Here is a 21,401-nt window from a genome sequence, read left to right as displayed (position 1 = left end):
GCTGTGCATGAGAAAGATCTCGTGTTACGGCATTCCCATCCTCCCAGAGCTCCGCCGAGCGTCTTGAGACCTGCGCTTGCCTTTTGTAAATAACAAGCTTTTAGAGAAAGAGGTCAGGCTGTACACTGTGTGTGAAGCAGACTCTTAAAATATGATTACAGCGAGCAAGAGACAAGTTTGTTTGCTGGATAAATAATGTGCGGCTGTGAACAAAAGCAGCAGACTTGATTGTGTGCGTTAATGTTGTATGTATGAATAAGGAGAGTGAAAGCAAGAAAAAGTAGGATGAGACGCTGACCTTATCCTCAAATGAAACGCTTTACTACGGACAATAAATGGGTTGAAGAAAAACACATTAGTAGTCACACACAGGCCTAACCTCGACTCTATACGTAATGATCCGGAAACACAGAATAGACGTACATCCAGACTGTAGAAAGGACAAAAAGCGAGACGAAGAGGGCGAGGGGTGTTTGAGGATGTGGGTGTGACGGGTTGACACTTAGCCTGGGTTCAAAGGAAGGCGTGAAGAATGTGTGCAGGCTCTGTGAGGGCCGACTGGCCCCCAAAACCCTATAAAACAGCTCAACTGAGCTCTGACTGACACAATGTTTCAGAATCACAAGTGACCACTGGGAAAGAAAACAACATATGTAAGGCTTAAATGTGTGTTATATAGCCATTTTCATTCAAACTGACTTTATTATCGTCAATTACTGAGGTTAAATAGACTATTTACACAATTAGTGGTTTTAGCAAAGGCAAGCATGGGCATGCATGGAAGAAAGGACCAGACCAGAACATTATGCAGACTTGAATGTGGGCCCTTTTGATTTAGGCTAGTAAGCCACCACCTACCAACCACCCAGAAACACCCTAGCAACTCTACATAGCACTACTCGCATTTTCTTATGCAACACTGTAATTGCATATTACTCCTGTGTGTGTGGTGATACTCTTGATAAGAGATCCGAACAGACAAGCTAAACAAACAAGCTAAAGTCTACGGAAATGTATTGTTGTTAAAGTTTAAACATGAGTGCATATTCAATGTGAGCATCCTTTTGGTCATTTCTGTGTTTTCCTGTTGTAGGTTACACCAGGTATTTCTATTAACTGTGATTTTAAGATTCTTTGTATTGTGTTTTGTGCACATAATAGTAGGGGTGTAACGGTACACAGAAGTCACGGTTCGGTTCATACATCACGGTTCGGTACAATGGAGGGAAAAGCAAAACAAAAATGTAGAAGGCAATTCTTTTTTATTGTGCATGTCTCAGGCTGCACCACCAAAGGAAAATAAATGTCTTAAGCCTTGTATTTTTTACATAAGTTTTATCAATAAAGTAAAGGCATAAAAACAGTTTATTTGTAGTGCATTGACAATAGTTTTATATAATTAGTTTTATTAATTAAATTAATAAAAAGACCTTGAGATATGTTTGGTAATTGTAGCTGAATGAATTTAAAATTAATTTGCTAAATTTCAGATCAATATATTTGTTTTCCTTAAGCTAAGGCGGAGCTACAGATCAGGTGTCCCTAAAGAACCCGAGTATCTAACAGTAGTTCCGCATTACATTAATTAATTTGTATGCGAGTTTTATTTATTTTAATACCGTGTATTCTCCGTCTATATTCGTGCACCGAACCGTGACGCCCGTACCGTTTCGGTTCAATACGAATACATGCACCGTTCCACCCCTACATAATAGTAGGGGTGTTGAAATAATTGTTGCATCATAGCCTACTGACGTTTCTCTGATGTCATTCGTCACTCATGCTAGCGCAAAATGGCAGAGGGAGGCGAAACACAAAAGAGTAATATTGAAAAGTGAGGATTAGGGTTGGGAACCAAGAGTGTTTTTGAAAAATACCGGTACCGTGCGAAATTCTTAAGTTTCGGTTTCTGAAAATGGTTCTGGTGCGATGTGTGGGCGAAGTGCTGGGAGCTTATCCTTTAATAGAATATGAATATTCTCATGAATATTAAAATAGTAATGAATGCACTGAAAAGCCCTCGCACTACTCGTATATGTTTTGCGTCAGATATCAACTCAGAGAGAGAGTATAAAGACAGTAGAGCTGCACGATTAATCTTTAAAAGATCTCGATTCAAGCACCCACGCGATCTTATTCCTAAATGACAAAAACTTCACACCGGAACATTCAAATCTGTTTGCGCTATCGCTGACCCAGATAGAGCAGTTGTCAATATATATGAAACAGCTTTACTTTCAGTCTTTTCAAGCACACAGTTTTGATATTTCTGTGTTACAAATATTCAAATGATCACAGAAGTATTAAGATAAAAGTTTATAGTTCGAGTATGAACACTGATGTCTACGGTAGAAACCAAAATAGAGTAAATCACCTTTTGAAAGTCACTTCCAATAACGAGTGTATCGATTACATCTGATGCTTCAAAACATTCATAAAGACGACTGTTAAAGCTGCAGTCTGTAACTTTTTTGTGTTCAGAATTTATATAATGAGCGAGTAATAATTAATAATAATAATTCGTTACATTATGTATGCCTCGAGTACATCATGAATGCCTTTTTTCAAACTGTGTTTTTGTCTTATCCTGAATCACCACCGTAAGTCTGTAATAAGCGTTTATACTCGGGCTACATAGACATATACAGAGAGAACTAGCTCCGACTACAGTGTTCTTCCGCAAGACGCGTGCAGTTCTGTTTCTTAACCGCTAGAGCACTGATTCATCCAGAAATGAAAACAAGTTTCACCTGTCTAGGTCTTACATGTGTGTTCAACCATATTCTACCCCTTCTGAGAGGGTATTCTCCACTGCTGGAGATACAATAAGCTTGAAGAGGTCCCAAATTCTCCTAGAGAATGCAGAAATGTTTATTTTCCATCAGAAAAATTAATTATTTTGCATAAATTGCTAAATAAGATGTTGAATTTGTTGACATTACCAGTCAAACTCATTTGACAAGTATAAGAAATTAACAAAAGGATTGTGCATTTTCCCCTTGCTACTAGTTTTTATATATAATTTTTATTGAATGGGAACCGGAACCGAAACCGGAATCGTTTGGCTGAACTGGAACCGGAAAATTTCTTACGATTTCCAACCCTAGTGAGGATGCAACACATTGTGATGCCGAATAGAAGACATGATAATAGTAATAGAATTGAATCGTGAGACCAGTGAAGATCCACACCCCTACATAATGATGTGAACAGAAAAAAATGGTACATCATGAATATTTGAACTGAACACAGTTTTTACATGTGTTCATGTTATAATATTGGCAAATGAAAGAAAAGTGTTTTACATGCTGGCATAAATGCATTTATACAACAATTGCATAATGTTATGAGATTAAAGTGCCCCTATAATGCTGTTTTAAAGGCTCCTAATTTTGTTTTGGAGGTCTCCTACAACAGGTTTACCTGTACAATCCTAAGCGATTGTACGCACTGTAAAGACAGCAACCATGGCGTCGATTTTACCATATTAATCCGAGCCCAGGTCCGATGATGAAACATCGAAAGATCTAGTTATTCAACCCGAAGCTTCATCGCAAGGACGACTTGAGCAGGACGTTTCTCAGTGATACGCTACTTAGATTGAGCTACATTATGAGATTCCTCACCATCATTATTATTAACAAGTGTATGTCCAACAACAAACCTTATAGTCCAACAACAAACCTTATACTAAGAACAAACGAGTATAGTTCTAATTTATTGCGGTGCACATGCAGGAACTGTAACAATAACGCATACATTAGCCAAACGCTAACGTGATTTGATGTAACAAAGTTAAAAAATCTTGCTCCATCCTTTAACTTTACTCAAAGTTATAAGAACGACAGAATTTGCATTAGTGGACACAGTTTCAGGTAATAGTGGGCCCACAGCTGATCAGTATTTCAGTAAGCCAGAACTTGCAGGAGACCTACACAATATAAAACACAAAACTACGTATTTTGAACCTCCGGTAGTTATGAGTGGATCGCGATTAGCGTGTTAGGATGCTATAAGTGAGAAAAGTGAATATATGTGATAAATACGGCCACATTATGTGAATTAAAGAGTAATAAATGTATACATGTTAGATATATGTTTTTAATGGATAAAAAATAAATTGAGCTCCCTCTTATATCCGTTAACTTGAGTTGATAATTGTAACGGTTTATTTTCAAATCTTCAGCCATCACAGACAAGGAGTATTATTAATCTTAGTAAATATGTTTAAATGCCTGTGTTTTCAAATGTCCATTTCTACACTTGTATTGTTATAAAATGAGTATTGTAATGAGAAAGAGCATTTACATATCCATGCCTTTGACATGTTTATATTCTGACTTTTATTGTAAGAGTACAGATGAAGAAGAGAAGTTGTAAAGATGTAGGCCTACTTTCAGTTTTGTTATGTTTCTGTAACAAGTTGTTGTAAAAAAAACATACATTGACGGTGAACTACCGTTGAAGAAGTTTCTTTCATTATTTCTCTCCTTTTTCAGGAGTACTTCACACATCATTTTATAGCATTAGAGTTAAGAATTCATTATGCAATTACATGCAAGTCTGTAGATATAAAATCTGTAAGGTTTTTTTCAATACCAATTGGGTGTAGTGACAAGCCTAATTACAGTTGGGTTATGTGCATCACTGCCACTGTTAAAATATACATATAAATGACATGGTTTAAGATTTAGCTGAAAGGTTTTAGCCCAGCCCTAAGAATTTGACCTTAAAAGTTAATTGAAAGTCTTAAGAAAAACTTTGTGAAAGACGGGTCTAGTAGCATGTCTCGTAGAAAACACTGGTTTATTTATTCTTATTTAGACGATCATTCATTTATTAATTTAAATGAATGAACATTTAAAGTGTGATCTCATAGGACAGAGAGTGACGAAAGGAGGTGTCTGCAGACGCATGTCCTGCTAGATTACACTTGCAGTGATTTACATGATTGAATGGTCTGAATCCTCCCGGGCTTCATTCTTGCACTAGTGCAATACAAAGGCCTTTTGCACACAAAAAAAGAGGTATGTGCAACTTCTCATGTCAGTGACACACTTTCAGTATTTGACTCCAGACAGACATTTCAATTGATATTTCAGGACACTGTCGCTGCTGTTCTGTTCGCTTAATCTAACGGCTGATTGTTGCAACAGACAGTCCCTGTAAATATACATGGGGTGTTGGGAGGCAGAACACTGGTTTGTTGATTGCATTTTAGCAAAAGCTGACTTATACAGTCACTAGAGGCCAAAACTGTAGGAGCTATGAGTGTTAATTCAGTGAAATCACAAAATAAAGTGCAACAAAATACTACGATTTATTGATTATTATTATTATTAAATATATTACACACACACACACACACACACACACATAGACACACACACACAAATTCAGTTCTTGGTACCATAGCAAAACCCTTTTATTTTAATAGTATTATTTATTTAACCATTTGAAAATAAAAATATTAAATGAAATTAGTTAATTATTAATGCTGTTAATAATTATAAGTAAATAATACATTAAAACATTAGCACATAGTCTTCAAATATTGTTCAATTAAGTAAATATTGCATTAAAAGATTAAAGGAAAAGTAATTACAAAACAATTTCAGGTCTATTACAGTTACACTGCAAACCTTAATGCACAGATCTACTTTCTACAATAATCTAGTTAATCATTGTTTATAATTCATAAAATTAATTGTCTGTTCTCTACAATGGAGAACACTACTTAGGCCAAGGAAGAAAAAGAAACCAGTGTAAATCAAAAAAGATTACAAATGCAAGCAGAAACAAAGACATTTCCCACTACAATTCAAGTCCATTTCTTTTAAAAGCTATTTGCTGCATATTCAACATCAGGGTCCAATTCATTCTTCTCCGAGTCAGATTGCTCACTTAGCACACGCAGGTCTGAATGAATTAACAGCCTATTGCCAGTAGATTGGCAGAAGTGGCACCATGCCACAGCTTTCAAGAGCAGGCATTTCCCTCTCTGGATATCACTACCTCATTTATCTTTCACAGTGACACATGACCGCCCATACCTTAAGATTTACACAAATTTGAATACCATGAACATCATGTATTAGTTGGGGACAAGCAGCACTAAAGCCTAGCACACCCTTCAAGACAACATTTCCCTAGAAGCACTTTTAGCTAATTCATGAAAATCCTGTCATTCATGCTAACAAAACTGTCAGCAAAACGCCAGTAGGGCCAATAATCGAATAGGCCATTAAGGTGTGGTGGTAAAAACTGCTCTGGTTTACTACACAATATCCTGTACTTGGCACAGTATATAGGTTTCTGCATTGATTTTGCTTGCTCTTAAATGTGATTCAATGATATAGTACTTAGTATTTTCGATAGGAAAATGTCCGGGGCCCGATATACTGCAATATGATCATTTATATCACGGCTGTTTGCTGTAATAAATAGGCTATATAAAACCTGACATCCCCGTGAACAATTCAGTGAAACAACAATATGCCATTATTAGAAATGGACAGCTCTGGATTAGTAAAATGACAGGGCTTTTTTCTTTTGGGGGGGGGGGGGGGGGGTTATCTAGAGGTATATCATAGTTATCTTAAACTATTAACTGTTTAATGCGTTGAAGTTCACGTTGGCACCTCATTCATTACGACATTTTTTAGTGGCTTTTTGTGTCTGATTTACAGTAAAAGCAACTCCAGTCACCCTGGACTAATCTAGGGTTAAGTGCTTTGCTTGAGGCTTAAACCACTCAGCTGTCAGTCCACATCTTTCACAATTAGATTACCACTAGTTAAAGTCACTTTATGACTTTTGTCTCAAGGGATGTCACAATACCAAAATTCCAGTAGTCAGTACAGATACCATTAAAATTTTACGGTTCTCTGTACCAATTTCGGTACCACAGCAAAATCTGTCGGAACTATTTTTCTATTTTATTTTACTATTCAAAAAAATTAAATTCAGTTCAATGGCTTTATTTATGACGGTAATCATAAGTAAATAATACGGTAATCACAAGTAAATAATACATAAGCATTGAAGGCTACATGCTAGGGGGAAAAAAATTACTCTTAGATGCATCGCGATGCAGACGTGGACGATTCTGAATCGATACACAAATGTCAAATCGGTTTTCTAAAAAAAAATATATATTTTTCTAATAACGTAAAATTGACGAAACGCAAAAGGCGGAACTCTAAAGCGGACGTGCAGTGCGCGGACAGACTGTGGCGCGCACATAAGAGAGACGCATGATGGCTGAGCGCCAGACTCGAACGCCACCCTCTTCGTAAAAACTAACGTATGGAATAGGGATGTCCTCAATACCACTTTTTCACTTCCGATACGACACCGATGCCACAGCTTTGGCTATTTGCCGATACCGATATCAATCCGATATTTTTATTTTATTCTTGAACTAATACTAATAATAAAATATATGGAAGCACTTTGCTCAATTAGCCACTAGGGCTGAAACGATTAGTCGACATTGTCGACAACGTCGACAATAAAAAATTGTCGACAAATATCTTTGTTGTCGAGTAGTCGTTTGATCCCACGTGACCTAATGTAAGGGCCTGCAATATCGCGATTTGACCGCTACGGCGCTGTAGCGCTAGAGTGTAATGCAGCCGTTACAAATGCTATTGCGGTAGAAGAAAACACAGCGCGAATTATGACGGAGTGCAAACGAATCCGAACTAGCAAGGTGTGTAAAGTTTCACAAAACTGCAAACCAAGAATGCTGTCGTATGCAATACATGCAAGGCGGAACTTGCTTTTCACGGGAGCACAACATGCATGTTAAAACACTTAAAGAGGAAAAACCCGGCACGAGACGAGCCGGTGAGAGGTGAATATTCTCCAGCTGAAGCTAAATAACTAGCAGTAAATCTCTTTTTAGAGAATGCAATACTACTAATAATAGCAATAATATTAACAATAATAATATAATTACACTAATGTGATGATTTATTTTTGCATAGAATAAAGCTTGATCGAGCTTAGGAGTCAGGGCTGTTTTTATTATTGTAGCTCTATTAGGTAACGTTATTACAGTATTATCCCTTGCCTGTATTTTGTTACATATTCATGAAGACTTACAAAAGGAGATGTTATGAAGAATATCATGTCAGTTAATTTTTTATACTGTAAATTATAAAAAATTGTGAATGAGAATGTCTCTGTCATCTCAGCTCAATTGTCATATCAATTTAAAAAAAAAAATATTCTTATAATAATTGTTTGCAGTTTTTTGTTTATTTTTTTCTATTTAAAGAGAACAGAATATTTTACCAATGTTGCTTAGAGAGCATTTGTGTGTGATTTGATTTGGACATAAATCTGAAAACTTAAAGAGAATGACCTGTTTAGTTGCTCAAAGTTCATTAAAACAACCATTTCAAAAGCTGAAGTGATTTTTTTATATTATAGTTAGAATATGTATAACTCAGTGTTTTAACTAATTGAAAAGGCTGAATAATCGTTCCAAACGTACTGATTAGTCGGTTGAAATAATCGATGAATAGTCGATTAATCGTTCTAATAATCGTCAGATTAGTCGATTATCAAAATAGTCGTTTGTTGCAGCCCTATTAGCCACATAAAAACATCTCAATCAAATGGAGAACAAATACTTCTCCAGTATATAGTCCACAACAACAGTTGATAATGAAAGACTGCCACCCTTTATTCAAAAGACCCTGAGATATGTTTGGTAATTGTACCTGAATGAATTTAAAATTAATTTGCTATATTTCAAATCAATATATTTGTTTCCTTAAAATTTTAATGTTATCCTCATCTGAATTATAAATAATTTATTTCTGTATAAAGTAATACTACCATTAAAAACACATTTGATTTTTTTTAATCAATGTAGAATGTGTAACTTAAAAATAAATTAGTGCTCTGTTTGAGGACAAGAAATGAAAACCAATGCAATATGATGAATGTCCAAAAGATGAGATAATTTTTGCTTTTAAACAGCGTGTGTGTGATTTTGGTTGGGTGACAGTTGTAGGTTACAGTTTGACAAGAGTTTAGGGCTGTAACGATTCCTGGATTAAAGTCGAGTACTCGATTTTTAAAAATCCTCGATTGCAATTTACCCGTGTCGAGTAACCGGCAAAATACCGGAAGTGGCGCGTTCCACAGACGAGAATCCATGAACTGCATTATTACACCGTTTTCTAAGGCTACGCGGTATATTTACAATCATAATATTGTGAAATCAGTTAAATAAATCAGTTTAACTGGCTTTGATTCAGTTAAAAAAAATATATGCGCTGTTTTTTTTTCTCCCACAGAGAAGCACGATGCTTTAATTATTTACATGCGTGCAGATTGTGTTAAAGTACCTCAGCTCCGTTCACAGTAAATGCTGCTCTACACACACTCAGTCTCTGCATGTGCTGTTTGTTTAGGTTTTTTCTAATAATGTGCATTTGGGAACGCAAAACATCGGACGCGTGTTTCATAGTTGCAATGTCATAATTTATGCGTGGAGAATCTCGGGTTTCTCAAACTCCATCTCTGCGTGCTGTGAGTTTGTGTGGCTTATATCGTTCATCTGCACGCAGTGTGCGCCGTTTCACAAGATTCGAAACGCAGCTCATTTATAAATCTACGTCAAAACAGGAGACCACATAAGTATGTTTCTGAATATATTCATTCGCATATATTCTCATATGCGAATTGTTGTCCATCGCAATTTCAAAATAAAAGTTTAACCCTTGCACTGAGCTTGCATGTTTTGACGTGCACATGTTCTTGTTAAAAAAATTACAGCGACTGTTGCATTTCTATCGTCCAGAAGTGACCAAATATGAAAGATTAAGTTGACATTTGAATTAAATGTAATGTTTATTAGTTATCATATATTTTACATGCTGTATTTTTAGTGTTGTTCAATAAAACCCATATGATTATTTTGATACTTTATTTGAACCAATAATTATTGCTTGTTATTATATATTTGGTTAACACTTTACAATAAGGCTCATTAGTTAATGTATTAACCAACATGAACTAACAATGAACAATAGCTACATTTCCAACTGTAACATTTGTTCATAAAAATACAGCTGTTCATTGCTTGTTCATGTTAGTTCACTACATTAATGTTAACAAATACAACCTTTAATTTTAATAATGTATTAGTAAATGTTGAAATTTACATGAACTAAGATTAATAAATGCTGTAGAAGTATTTTTCATTCTTAGTAGGCCTATGTTAACTAAGGTAGTTAACTAATGTTAACTAATGAACCATATTGTAAAGTGTTACCTATTTGTATTTAGGCTAAGTCATTTTAAAGGCTGTTGTTCACTTGGATCTATTTTTATTACCACAATTTTTTATCCGATTACTCGATTAATCGATGGAATAATCAGTAGAATACTCGATTACTAAAATAATCGATAGCTACAGCCCTACAAGAGTTTACAGTTTGACAAAAGCACAATGTGTTTTACACAAATATAAGTAGGCTGATCACTTTGCAGTTTTAATGATGTCCTGTATGAACAAAATGACGGAGTATGTTCTTATGTTTCCACTGTTCGATCGCGCCCGTGCCTCTCTCTCTCTCTCTCACACACACACACACACACACACATTCCAGCATTGCAATCTTGACATCGCAGCCTGTTCATTTTGCTGCGTTCACACCAAACGCGAATAGAGCGTCAATTTCAAGTCTATCGCGTCTAGTTCGATGCTTGAACAGTTTGAATCCATTCGCGCGCCCAAAGCGAATAGGACGCGCCGCGCGCGTATAATGATAAAGCGAGCGTTGAAGCGAAATAGACACTCGTTCAGAGCTAAGGCGGGGCTACAGATTAGGTGTCCCTAAAGAACCCGCATATGTCTATGCGTGTATCTTACAGTAGTTCCGCATTACATTAATTAATGTGCACGTGAGTTTTATTTATTTTTATACCGTGTATTCTCCATGTAAATCCATGAACCGAACCGTGACGCGCGTACCGAACGTACGTTCAATACAAATACACGTACCGTTCCACCCCTAATAGGTATCGGATATATTTTTTTCTCCCCTCCGATATCCGATCTAGCATTCTGGGCCAGTATCGGCACGATACTGATGCCGTGGATCGGATCGGGACAACCCTAGTATGGAAAATTGCCAATTTCATTGTGACCTGTTTAGTATTATTTGTATGAGAGCTGCTTTCTGTATGGTTTAGTTTTCACATCAATATGCTGTAAACCGATCTGTTATACGTACGTTATACTGCCCTCCACAGTCACAGTGTGTATCAGTGCAATGCAATATATTTTGACTGTGCTCTCTGCAGATGTTTTCACTTTTGATTGTGGTATACAGCAAACATTTCAAGTCATAACTCTTTATTATTTAGTTGTGTATAAGAGCAGCTTTGTATGTTACTAATTATTCAGAATATGCGTAAGTCCACAAGCATTATGTTTGTATGAGAGCTGCTGGTACATATTTTTTTTTTTTTGTCTCAAGGATTATATTGCTCATTGGAAATAACAGGAGAATGTTGGTTAGAAGTCTATTATTAAATGCTAGAGATGCAGAATATGCTGAAGTTTGTAATCATTTACTACAAGTATGCTGCTAGTACAGGCACACATTTATTTTCCTGTTGGTTCTTTGCAATGTTGGGACAAGTATTGAAAGTAAATTCTTTATGGGTCATCATAAATACTTTGCTTTAAAAGTACCAAGTAGTCACACACACACAAAAAAAAGATGCATCGATAATCGTTACCCTCTGAATCGTAATCGAATCGAATTGTGAGGTGCCTAGAGATTCCCAGCCCTACTACATGCTGTTTAAACGTAAATATTGCTTATAAAAAAATCAAGTGAAAAATAAGCAACCTTCTATGCATGCATGTTATTATTAGTAGTATTTTTAATACATGGAGACGTAGCTAAATCTACTGTACAGTAGCCTAATATAATTATTTGCCAATTTCTTGAAGTTAAACCAAACTTTTATTTTGATGTGTTGCCGCAAAGACCTTTGAGTTTCTGTGCGTGTATGATATTATGACGATAGTTTTTCTCAAATGAAACGGTAAAATGCTCATGAAGTGACTCTCAGAGCAGCTCTGGAGATGAATTTCATCATATCGTGAGGCAGCAGAGACTGAAAACATTGCGAGCGTCACTCGTGCTTCAGCGTGTGTGTGTGTGAGGTAAATGAAACTGCGCGTCTGTGCAATATTAGTGGGTACTGAATATACCCGGTACAACAGAAATGCTGGTATCGTCACATTTTAAAAATTTCAGTACCGACTTGGTACCGGAGTACCGGTACTTTTGACAACACTAGTTTGGCATATAAACATGAAAAAAGTTGAACCATGTTTCTATCTGAACTTTCACATCATATTAAATATAAGGCTACTGTCTGGATACTAAACAGCTGAAAATAATCTTTATACTAAACACATTCTGTCAGGCCAAAACAAATGCATTCCAAGTGCTTTTTCCACTTGAAGTCAACATGCATTTACAAACTATTTTTTATGAATTTCAGCAAAAACAGTGTTTAAAAAATAAAAACTGCATGATTTTATCCATTAGGACTGAATTAGATTGTGTAAAGTAGGGCGTTTCAAACCAGAAAGGAGCCAGACCCTGAAAATATTAGCAATTTCAAATATTGCTAGCACAGACTTTTATGAAGGCTTTCAGACCAGAACATGCAGACTAAAGGTCAAATTCACTATCAAAGCTTCTCAACATATCCCATTGGTAATGTTCCATGATTTTTTCAGATATTTCATTATTGCTATTATCGCCACAAAAATAATCTTTGAATACAGGCTAAAAAACACACTGCCAATAAAAATAATAATTTAATACTTGTGTTCAATTTCAGCCAAAGTAGACAGATATGAATGACACTGTCCCGACCTGGGGGAAACTCAAGAGTTTCAATTTACGTTCAGTGTAAAGCCCGGGAAACACCAAGCCAATGTCAAAGAACTAGGGGCGATGTGTTGTTGCCTCTTGCCGGCTGCATTTCGGCCAATAAGCTGCGCTTGAACACACCAAAAGGACTAAAGGTGACTGTCAACAAGCACTTGCGTTCTACACCTGCGTGTACGTAAATGTGTGTCTATATCAGCAGGTTTCAATAGTCTATGTTTGTCATTCAAAAAGGGAAACCGTAACTAGAAGCGCTTGCTTACCATTTTGAACATCAATCACGCTGATCACCATCTTCATTCCAGTCAGTGCATTCGAATGCTCAAGTAATTTGAACAGCCTTCTGTCTGTACCGTCTTGATTTCTTTGCTCGCTTTCATCACTTTTATTCTCGTGTACTGACTTGTCCACTAAGCTGAACAGCCAATCAAAGTTCTCAATATGCTGAATCGGCCCAAAAAAAACAGACGGCGTCCAACAAGAGCCAGCGGTGCAAAACACACCGAAAAAACTAAGCCGGCCGACGCTCAAAACCGGACTCCCTTTGCCCGAAGGCCGACCGCCGGCTTGTTGTGTCTGTTAATTCATTGACAGAAACATGGACTGCTGAAAATGTATTCTGGCTTCTTCAAACTTTCTGAAAACTAAGGTTGACTTTCAAAAGACTATCAATAGGGCTGAGTTTATTTACCTCAGAAAAGTCATTAATGATTATAGCTGAATAGTTAGCTTGAATTCTGGAGAGGAGCATTTTGCTAAATATACACAAGTGTTTCATATTAATTATATTGTTACTTAAGCTGTTCTTTAATATTTAATGCATGTTTAAATAAATCCATCATGAAAAAATACCAACTGACAAGCTTCACGGTCTAGTTTTCCACTGCATGGCACAGCTCAGGTTCCAAGCAAGCCGAAACGATACTAAAATGTGACGTGTAAACATTGCAGATTACTGATTGGTCAGAGAGAATCCTCACTACTAGCGTCATTAGATTTGCGACACAAGACACCAAACCCGAACAAACAAACTTCGTCTTGCAGTGAAAAATATCAACATGCCGAGAATCAAGAACACCCTTCCATTGATGTGCTCCATTGGTCCCGTGCGTTTGTTAGTGTCACCTTTAAGATTATGTCACGGCAGTAGAGGCGGCGCAACTATAACGATCAGTCTATGATCACACCCACTTTGAAGCAGTACTAAACTGCAATGGAAAAGCAAACCGAGCCATACAGGGCTTCTGTGCCAGTGCTACCAAAATTTTATATAGGTCACGCTGGCACAACCACAACGTTGCCCAGCATCAAATGTGAAACGAAATGTCAAATGACACTTCCTAATATGTATTTTTTCCACTCGTTTTGCTGTTGAATTAAAATTAAGACATATGAATGATAATTAAAGTTAATTTTATCTACGCCTCAAATTAAACTCACACAGTGCTACCAAATACTTTCCACTTTCTTAATGGCTCTGGTGCTGCTGCCCTTAAATGTTAATCTGGAGCCCCTGTGAAGTTAAAATAAAACTGCACATTGTAATTCTGTACATTAAGTCTTAAGGCATTTGTCAGTAATACAGTCAAAATGTGACTAACTGCATTGCAGGTTGATTTAAGGTGTGCTCCTAAAAATGTTCAGTTAGGGGCTACAGCGCTCCTAGTAAAAACAGTTAGTCTGGAGCCCTGCATACCATGCAGTGGAAAAGTGCCATAAGGCAGGGATGACCAAACTCGGTCACTCAGTTTAGCTCCAACTTGCCTCAACTCATATGCCTGGAAGTTTCTAGAATGCCCAGTAAGAGCTTGATTTGCTGGTTCAGGTGTGTTTAATTGGGGTTGGAGCTGAACTCTGCAGGACAGTGGCCCTCCAGGAGCAGGATTGGACACCGCTGGTTTAAGGCATTACTTGCGATAATCTTAAAAAAAAAAAAAAAGAAGCTGACATCATGTACAGTATATTTACAGAAATGAATCTATAGTATATTGAATCGAATTGTGAAATTTGTGTTAATATCCAGCCCCAACTATCAACACTTTTAAAAAGACCCATTTTATCATATTATAAGCTAATGATAAAGGCATTACACGAAATGTTGGGGGCATGTCATTATGGCTGATCCTTTAATGACAATTTCACTTAGTATAACAGCAGTGCTGTGGCGTGTACATTTCCTCATCTGCCAGCCACTGTGGTAGGTGACCTATAAATAAGAAACCTGATGTGTAGAAACAAAAATGCATGCTTGAAGAAACATTTTATTATATCTTGTAGACAGATGACAAAAGTCATCAACTTGCACACCGAGAACACACGCATGTGAAGAGTTTTTACACTTTTCTTCATGTCAGCCGTATTTCATGCATCTTATTGGCAGCCTTAATATAGCCACTGTGGCTGGTGGCTAAAAAAATGTATTTTACCACACTGATTACAACACTGGTTAACATTTAGCGGGTTCTAAAAACTAGACAAAGTGCAAGAATTAAAAAACTAGCCAACTTATTCCACTTCTCAATGCAATTTCCTTCCAAAGCACATCTTAAGACCTTGGATGTCTGTATATCAAATTAAGCAGATAAGTTGAAATGTCATTTAGAGGCAAAAATGGTCAACTAAAGTTAAAGGTATAGCGGAAGATTTTTTACTTCTGGGTGGGTGACCTATACTATTGGCCCTAATTGTCAATCATTCTGGTGAATCAATCAAACTTTTCAAAAAGTGGAGAGGGCGGGTCTTATCTAAAATTCAGAAAGATCCTCCGCTATACCTTTAATGGCCTACTGCCCTGGTGTCACAGTTTGTGTTGCTGGAGCATTAGTTATGAATGAATTAGACGTTTGAAGACATTTGTTAAGCTACGGATTATAGACGTATACTAGGCAGATTGGTTATGCAGAACTAACATTTTAAAGATCAACCAAGTGCACTTCTACATGCTAAGCTAATGCATTTTGAATATTAATGTTTGAAGTAGGACTAAACCTATTTCATGAGAATGAATACCATAGCCTATTAAAGACAAAAGATTTGCTTAGTTGCTATTACTCTTTTAAATGGATTAGTGTAGGGCCTACTTGTTCATATGCAAACTATTTGTCTAAAGCCCTATTCGGGCGGGATTAACTTTGCAAGGGTAGATGGAGTAATGTAGTTTTACCACAGGACGTCTGTAATATTAATGGCCAATTGACCGTTCGCAAAGACCCGCCCCCCTTAGTTACTGTCGCTATGTCAGACAAGCTACGCCGTTCTCACACCACACCATGTTCTCACGCAGTGAAAAATACATCGCAGAGCAGAGAGGAGACTGACAACACGCTGACAGACAGGACAGACCAGGTTACTTTTCGGTTACGTTTGATATTAAACATATTAAACAAAGTCTCACCTTTCAAATTCGCTCATTTTTTAAAAGAAATTTAAACAATAAATACCGTTTTGTGGCTCTTTAATGTGTCGTGACAGATCGCTGTAGAGCATCAGTTAAAGCTGCTCGTGAACCGATCATCTCTTCCTTCTAGTTAATTTATAGCCTCAAATAAACATGAACAAACATAAGAAGGAATGTTGTTTTAACCACGGAAAGGCGTCAGTAAACTCCGTTTTTCAAGTTCAAATCCTCCCATGTTAATCTACTAACTCTCCTGACTGCTTTGTCGGACAAAATGGTGGATGGCTAAGTATGATTGGTCAGATCACCTGTCAATCAAGCTCCCTGCGAAGGGTCAATTTGCATGGGACAAGTGCTGCGTTCCAGTCCAAAATTGTCATGCCCTTCACTCGCTAACTTCCCTCCGTCTCGTTCACTGGGATGTACGTCATTGCGAGTGCCCACTACTGCCGGAAACTGCAAAGGGCTGAACTGGAACGTCCTAAGCCCTTGATCACTTGGAATCAGCTATGGAGTTGATTTATTATTTACATTTTTTTCCCTTTAAGAATTTGTTTAATGCAGCATCCAAATGTTTATAGGTGTGTTTGGGTTGTTTTAAATTTAAAAAACTATAATTAATATATCATAAAGTTGTCTGTGTGGTGGTGATTAGACGAGATATGCGGTGACGTCACAATCGTGTTGCATTGTGGGACATATAGGTGCCTGAAGTGTACATTTGAAGCAGACTCGCTCCCTCGGTCAAAATCGAGGGAACGAGGGTCTGTCCATATAAACTTCCCTCTTCCACTTCACGAAGTAAAACGCCTTTCAAAATGGCGGCAGGGATTCCCCAGAGGGGAAGTGCTTAGGGAAGTTTGCAAGTGCTGGTCTAAAAGTGGACTGGATATCTACGTAAAACTAACAGAAGTGGGAGGGGTAATTCGATTTACGTATCGCTGTCACCCTCTTGTCGTCATGTGCATATTACGTTGCATCCTGATATCACCTCCGCAAACACACATAACCTATATTTATATATATAAAACAGTTATGTCCGGTCGAATGTTGTATAAATTAACTTCAGATTGGATTGTGTTGGTAAAAGGCACTTACCTAACGCTAAAAGAAGTTTCGTGCCTCTAACAAGTTCTTTCGATCTTCTTTCTGATCTGAATAGTTTTGCCACAGACTTGTCCCAGCGTCTAGAATGCAACTGAATGCTTTTTCAAGCGTCTCCATACTTGAAAAAATGCGGAAAACTAATTTTAAACAGGAAATGACAGGAATATTTACGTACATATTTACAGCGGGTCTATTCGCATGGGATTAGTATTACCTGAGGTCATTTTTCCGGACGTTTTTACAGAAGGTAAAAGTTACCGTAATCTTTACTGACATTGTCCGTAATGATTACTGATATGGCACATTCAGACGGGACTAAAATCACAGAGAAGCTCTGGTAATTATTCCTTTACCCCACCTCTTCATGTTAAACTAGTCCCATCCGAATAGGGCTTTAGTCAGTGTGACAGACACTGATAACGTCAAGTGTGCATTTACTTAAACTACTTCATTAAAGAGCTGCTAAATAAACAATTATAGGCAAATCAAAGTGCTTTGCTGTCCGACAACTCCAACTGAACAATACCACGACTGTTCAGGCAAACAAAAGTCACTGAATGCCGCGCAGCCGAGGCATTAGAGATGCAGACGGTTATGAACACCTACACGCCAGTCAAACTTCCTGGAAAGTCCATTTCATCAACCAGGCATAGGATAACTAGATGAGTGAAATTTATCTGACAAAAATAACAGAAATCATCTTCAATCAGTATAAGCTACTGATGTACAAACTTCACTATTTGTAATATAAATACAAAAAATAAGGCAATGATAAACTTCTGAACACTATTTATGAACATGCCACATTTGTCCTATCCACTTACAGCCATAAACCAAAATGAAAATATTGTAAATAATCGGCATTTAATCTAATACACATATACACACATTATCTATCTATACACTTTTTTTATATTAACGATTTTATATTCTGAATATTACACATATTATGCATATAAGGGTGCAAATTATGTGCATATTTTTGCAAAAGACTTTCAAAATCTCAATACAGGCCCAAAACAAAACTTCTCATATGGACCACCAAATTAGCAGTCTATCTCCAGATATATCAATTCCTGTCCTGAAAGAGTCAAAGAATGAGGCACATGCTGTCATTCATATTAACTAAGAGAAGCTACGTCATGCGTGAGCTGGAGAGAGTTAAAATGAAGACATCTGAGTTCACAATGAGTTGAATATCTTGTTTACACATCTCGGCCTTGTTTCAAACCCTAGTGTGCTGCCTACCCAGAGAGCATTTCAGGGCATCATATCCGCATCACATTTGGAACGTTTCACGTGCGTTTATGACGCCCGAACCGGTTGTCTATAAAGTCAGCTCACTAGATTTTTAAAACACAGCCTATTTCTTACATACACACAGCTCTCTTCCTTAAAGACAGGATTAGAGCAGCTAATGAGCTAAAGCACCGCAACCACGGCCCAATCTACGATTACCGGCCACTGGTTCAGACGAGAAACGATGAAATAATGATAAAATCAATGAAATTTTATGGATTTAATAATGTTTCACGTTGAATTGGTCGTGTTAGCACGTTAGCGCACTGCATTTCCCTTTGTGCCTCCACTGAATCAACCGTATTACAAATAAACACATACACACGACGGGAAATACGTATTTTTAATAGCATAAATCTTGCAAATCATTTGTGAGATAAAATAAATGAAATGAATGCTGGTCTAACGGCGGTTGAGATTAAAACACCAATCCCGTATATAAGAGAGCTAATCGGCTACATTAGACCCAAAATACGCCTCGAACCTTCACCGGAGCGTAGTGCAGCCGTGTTAACGGCAAAGACTGAGGTAAAATCACACCTTTCAGGCGCTGACAGTGGTTATATGTGTGGGTTAAAGCGGGTGAAATGTCGGTGTTTTGTGTCTGAATGGTTATATTTGCTGGCACTCACCAGGAGTAGCTCTGCTCCGCCATGTCAGTCAGTCAGGCAGCGGCTGCGGACTGAGGTTCGGCTCAAAAGACGAGATTATCTCCTCCACACGCTCACGGTATTCGCCTTCTTCACTGAGCCCCCTCCGATAACAACATGGCGATGTGTTTCCTTCAGCAGCTCGCAGCAGAAATGACAATGATTGTGGCTGTGCTGCTAGCCGAGGCTAAGAAACAAAAGCAGTCCAGGGGAAAAAAACGAAACGTTTCGCTGACTTCAGCTGGCTGGCTGTCTGTCCTCACAACAGGCCCCGCTTTCAAAGGCCCTCAAATGAGCTGCAAACCCATCTTGGGTGTGCATGCAGAGAGAGAGATAGAGTGGGAGAGCTGTGTGCTGGGTTTGCCCCGATAGCTGTAATGGAAGCGCACGGATAGCTTTGTTTTCTATGGCGAGCGCGCGACTGTCGCCCCTACCAGAGAAGTGCGCGTGCACGGCTTTGCCCACACAGATGAGACTGAAGGGACAGGCTCTGCCACTAGGTGACATGCAGTATTGCAGTTTCGGCTTGACATGCTTCTCAAAACTGGCTTAGCTGAAATAATATAGTACTAGGCCTACATTTGAAACGGACAAGGACATGGAGCTGCATATAATTAGCTGTCGGAGTCCATGATAAAAAAAGACAATCTCTTTGTTTAATTTTCTGTGTAAATGTAGGCTATGTAAATTTCTGAATGTAAATACAACCACTCTATATGAACATACTGGTTTCCTTGTCATCATCTAACTTTTGGCTTGCTGTTTTTCTAGCGGAGACCAGGGCTAGTTGTCACAGATTTTTACTCCATTTATCATTTCTCAAGCTAAGTTTCTTTTTTAAAAGTCAGTTTCTACACATAACTTAAAGTCTTGCCAACAACGCTAAAAATATACAGTGCACTGAGGCTGAGCACATGGTGTCACAATGGAACTCGCCAACAGTGTAAGCTTTTTAGCAGCATTTAAAGGCAGGGTAGACAATTTGTTCCAGAAACATTTTTTGTTATGCTAGTTGAAAGTCTCTTCACACCATGATAGCAATCAGTAAGTTAAGGGATGTGTTCACACTCTATTTGAATAAGTGTGAACGCTGCCATCCGAACCCTGGTGCCACCAAACAGGCAGAGCGAGACCACTGAAAAGATGGGTCTCGGTCCACTTCCAAAATTAACTCTGATGTGGTTTGAATTGTGGGACGCAACACGGATTAAAGACATGTAAAAGGAACAAAAAAAGGACATGATGTCACAAGATGAGACCCTAAAAAGGACAGAATGCTCAAGTATACCTGTTTTTCCCCGCCATAGTAGCAATGTTGCCCATCACAGTTCGGTACAGGCATCAGATCCGCGACTCCTCGCTGCAGATCGTTTGTGTGTGTGACAGAGGGATTCTTGCCACTGTTTTGACTCCTTTACACATTTTATAAGCTCTTCACGAGTTCTCAGCTGGTCAAAATACCATCATATATAGGCTATGCACATACAACGAGCACATTTAGCCCAGAACACATCATTGTTTCCGATGTTCCGTCACGAAATATATTGGACCATCAAATGTTTGTCCAGTCATTGCATTCGATCTGCTATGCAGAGTTGTAAACAGACGTCAGTCACTGAGCATCGCAACCGAAACAGCAGCCACCGTTTACTTTTTCTCCTGAACCACAACAACGAGCTTATGGCCCTGTTTACACCTGGTATTAAGATGCGTTTTGGTCAATCGGATCACAAGTAGACAAGGGAGGGAGACACATTCCCGTTTACACCAGGTGTTTTAACCCATATCATTTGTTCTCTTTTAACCACTTCTGTCCTGATTTCTTTGAGGGGAGGCTATGGGCAGGTAAATGTATGTTTCTTTTCAGATCTTTCGGTCTAATGGACAAAATAAACTCGCGCAATTTACATATGAACGCGCCCGGAGACAACGGAAAAACATACGGAGAGCAGCTGCTTTCGTTTCTGCTCTGATAGATGCAAGATCACGCTGAACGCTGTGAGTGCG

At 38.0% G+C, this 21,401-nt stretch overlaps 1 protein-coding gene across 1 annotated transcript in view; it reads right to left on the bottom strand.

Annotated features, from left to right (window-relative positions):
- The window catches only part of sppl3 (signal peptide peptidase 3), a 38,956-nt gene extending 19,027 nt beyond the window's left edge, over positions 1–19,929 (bottom strand). Inside the window, exon 1 of the mRNA XM_081354077.1 lies at positions 19,377–19,929. Within this exon, the coding sequence (XP_081210203.1) occupies positions 19,377–19,399 (23 nt within the window). The 5' untranslated portion in view covers positions 19,400–19,929. The remainder of the gene's footprint in view (positions 1–19,376) is intronic.
- Between the last annotated feature and the right edge of the window lie 1,472 nt (positions 19,930–21,401).

This window comes from Scardinius erythrophthalmus (genome assembly GCF_964197995.2).
Source record: "Scardinius erythrophthalmus genome assembly, chromosome: 23".
In the NCBI taxonomy this organism is placed as follows: Eukaryota; Metazoa; Chordata; class Actinopteri; order Cypriniformes; family Leuciscidae; genus Scardinius; species Scardinius erythrophthalmus.
This window is presented reverse-complemented; position numbering and strand designations above follow the sequence as displayed.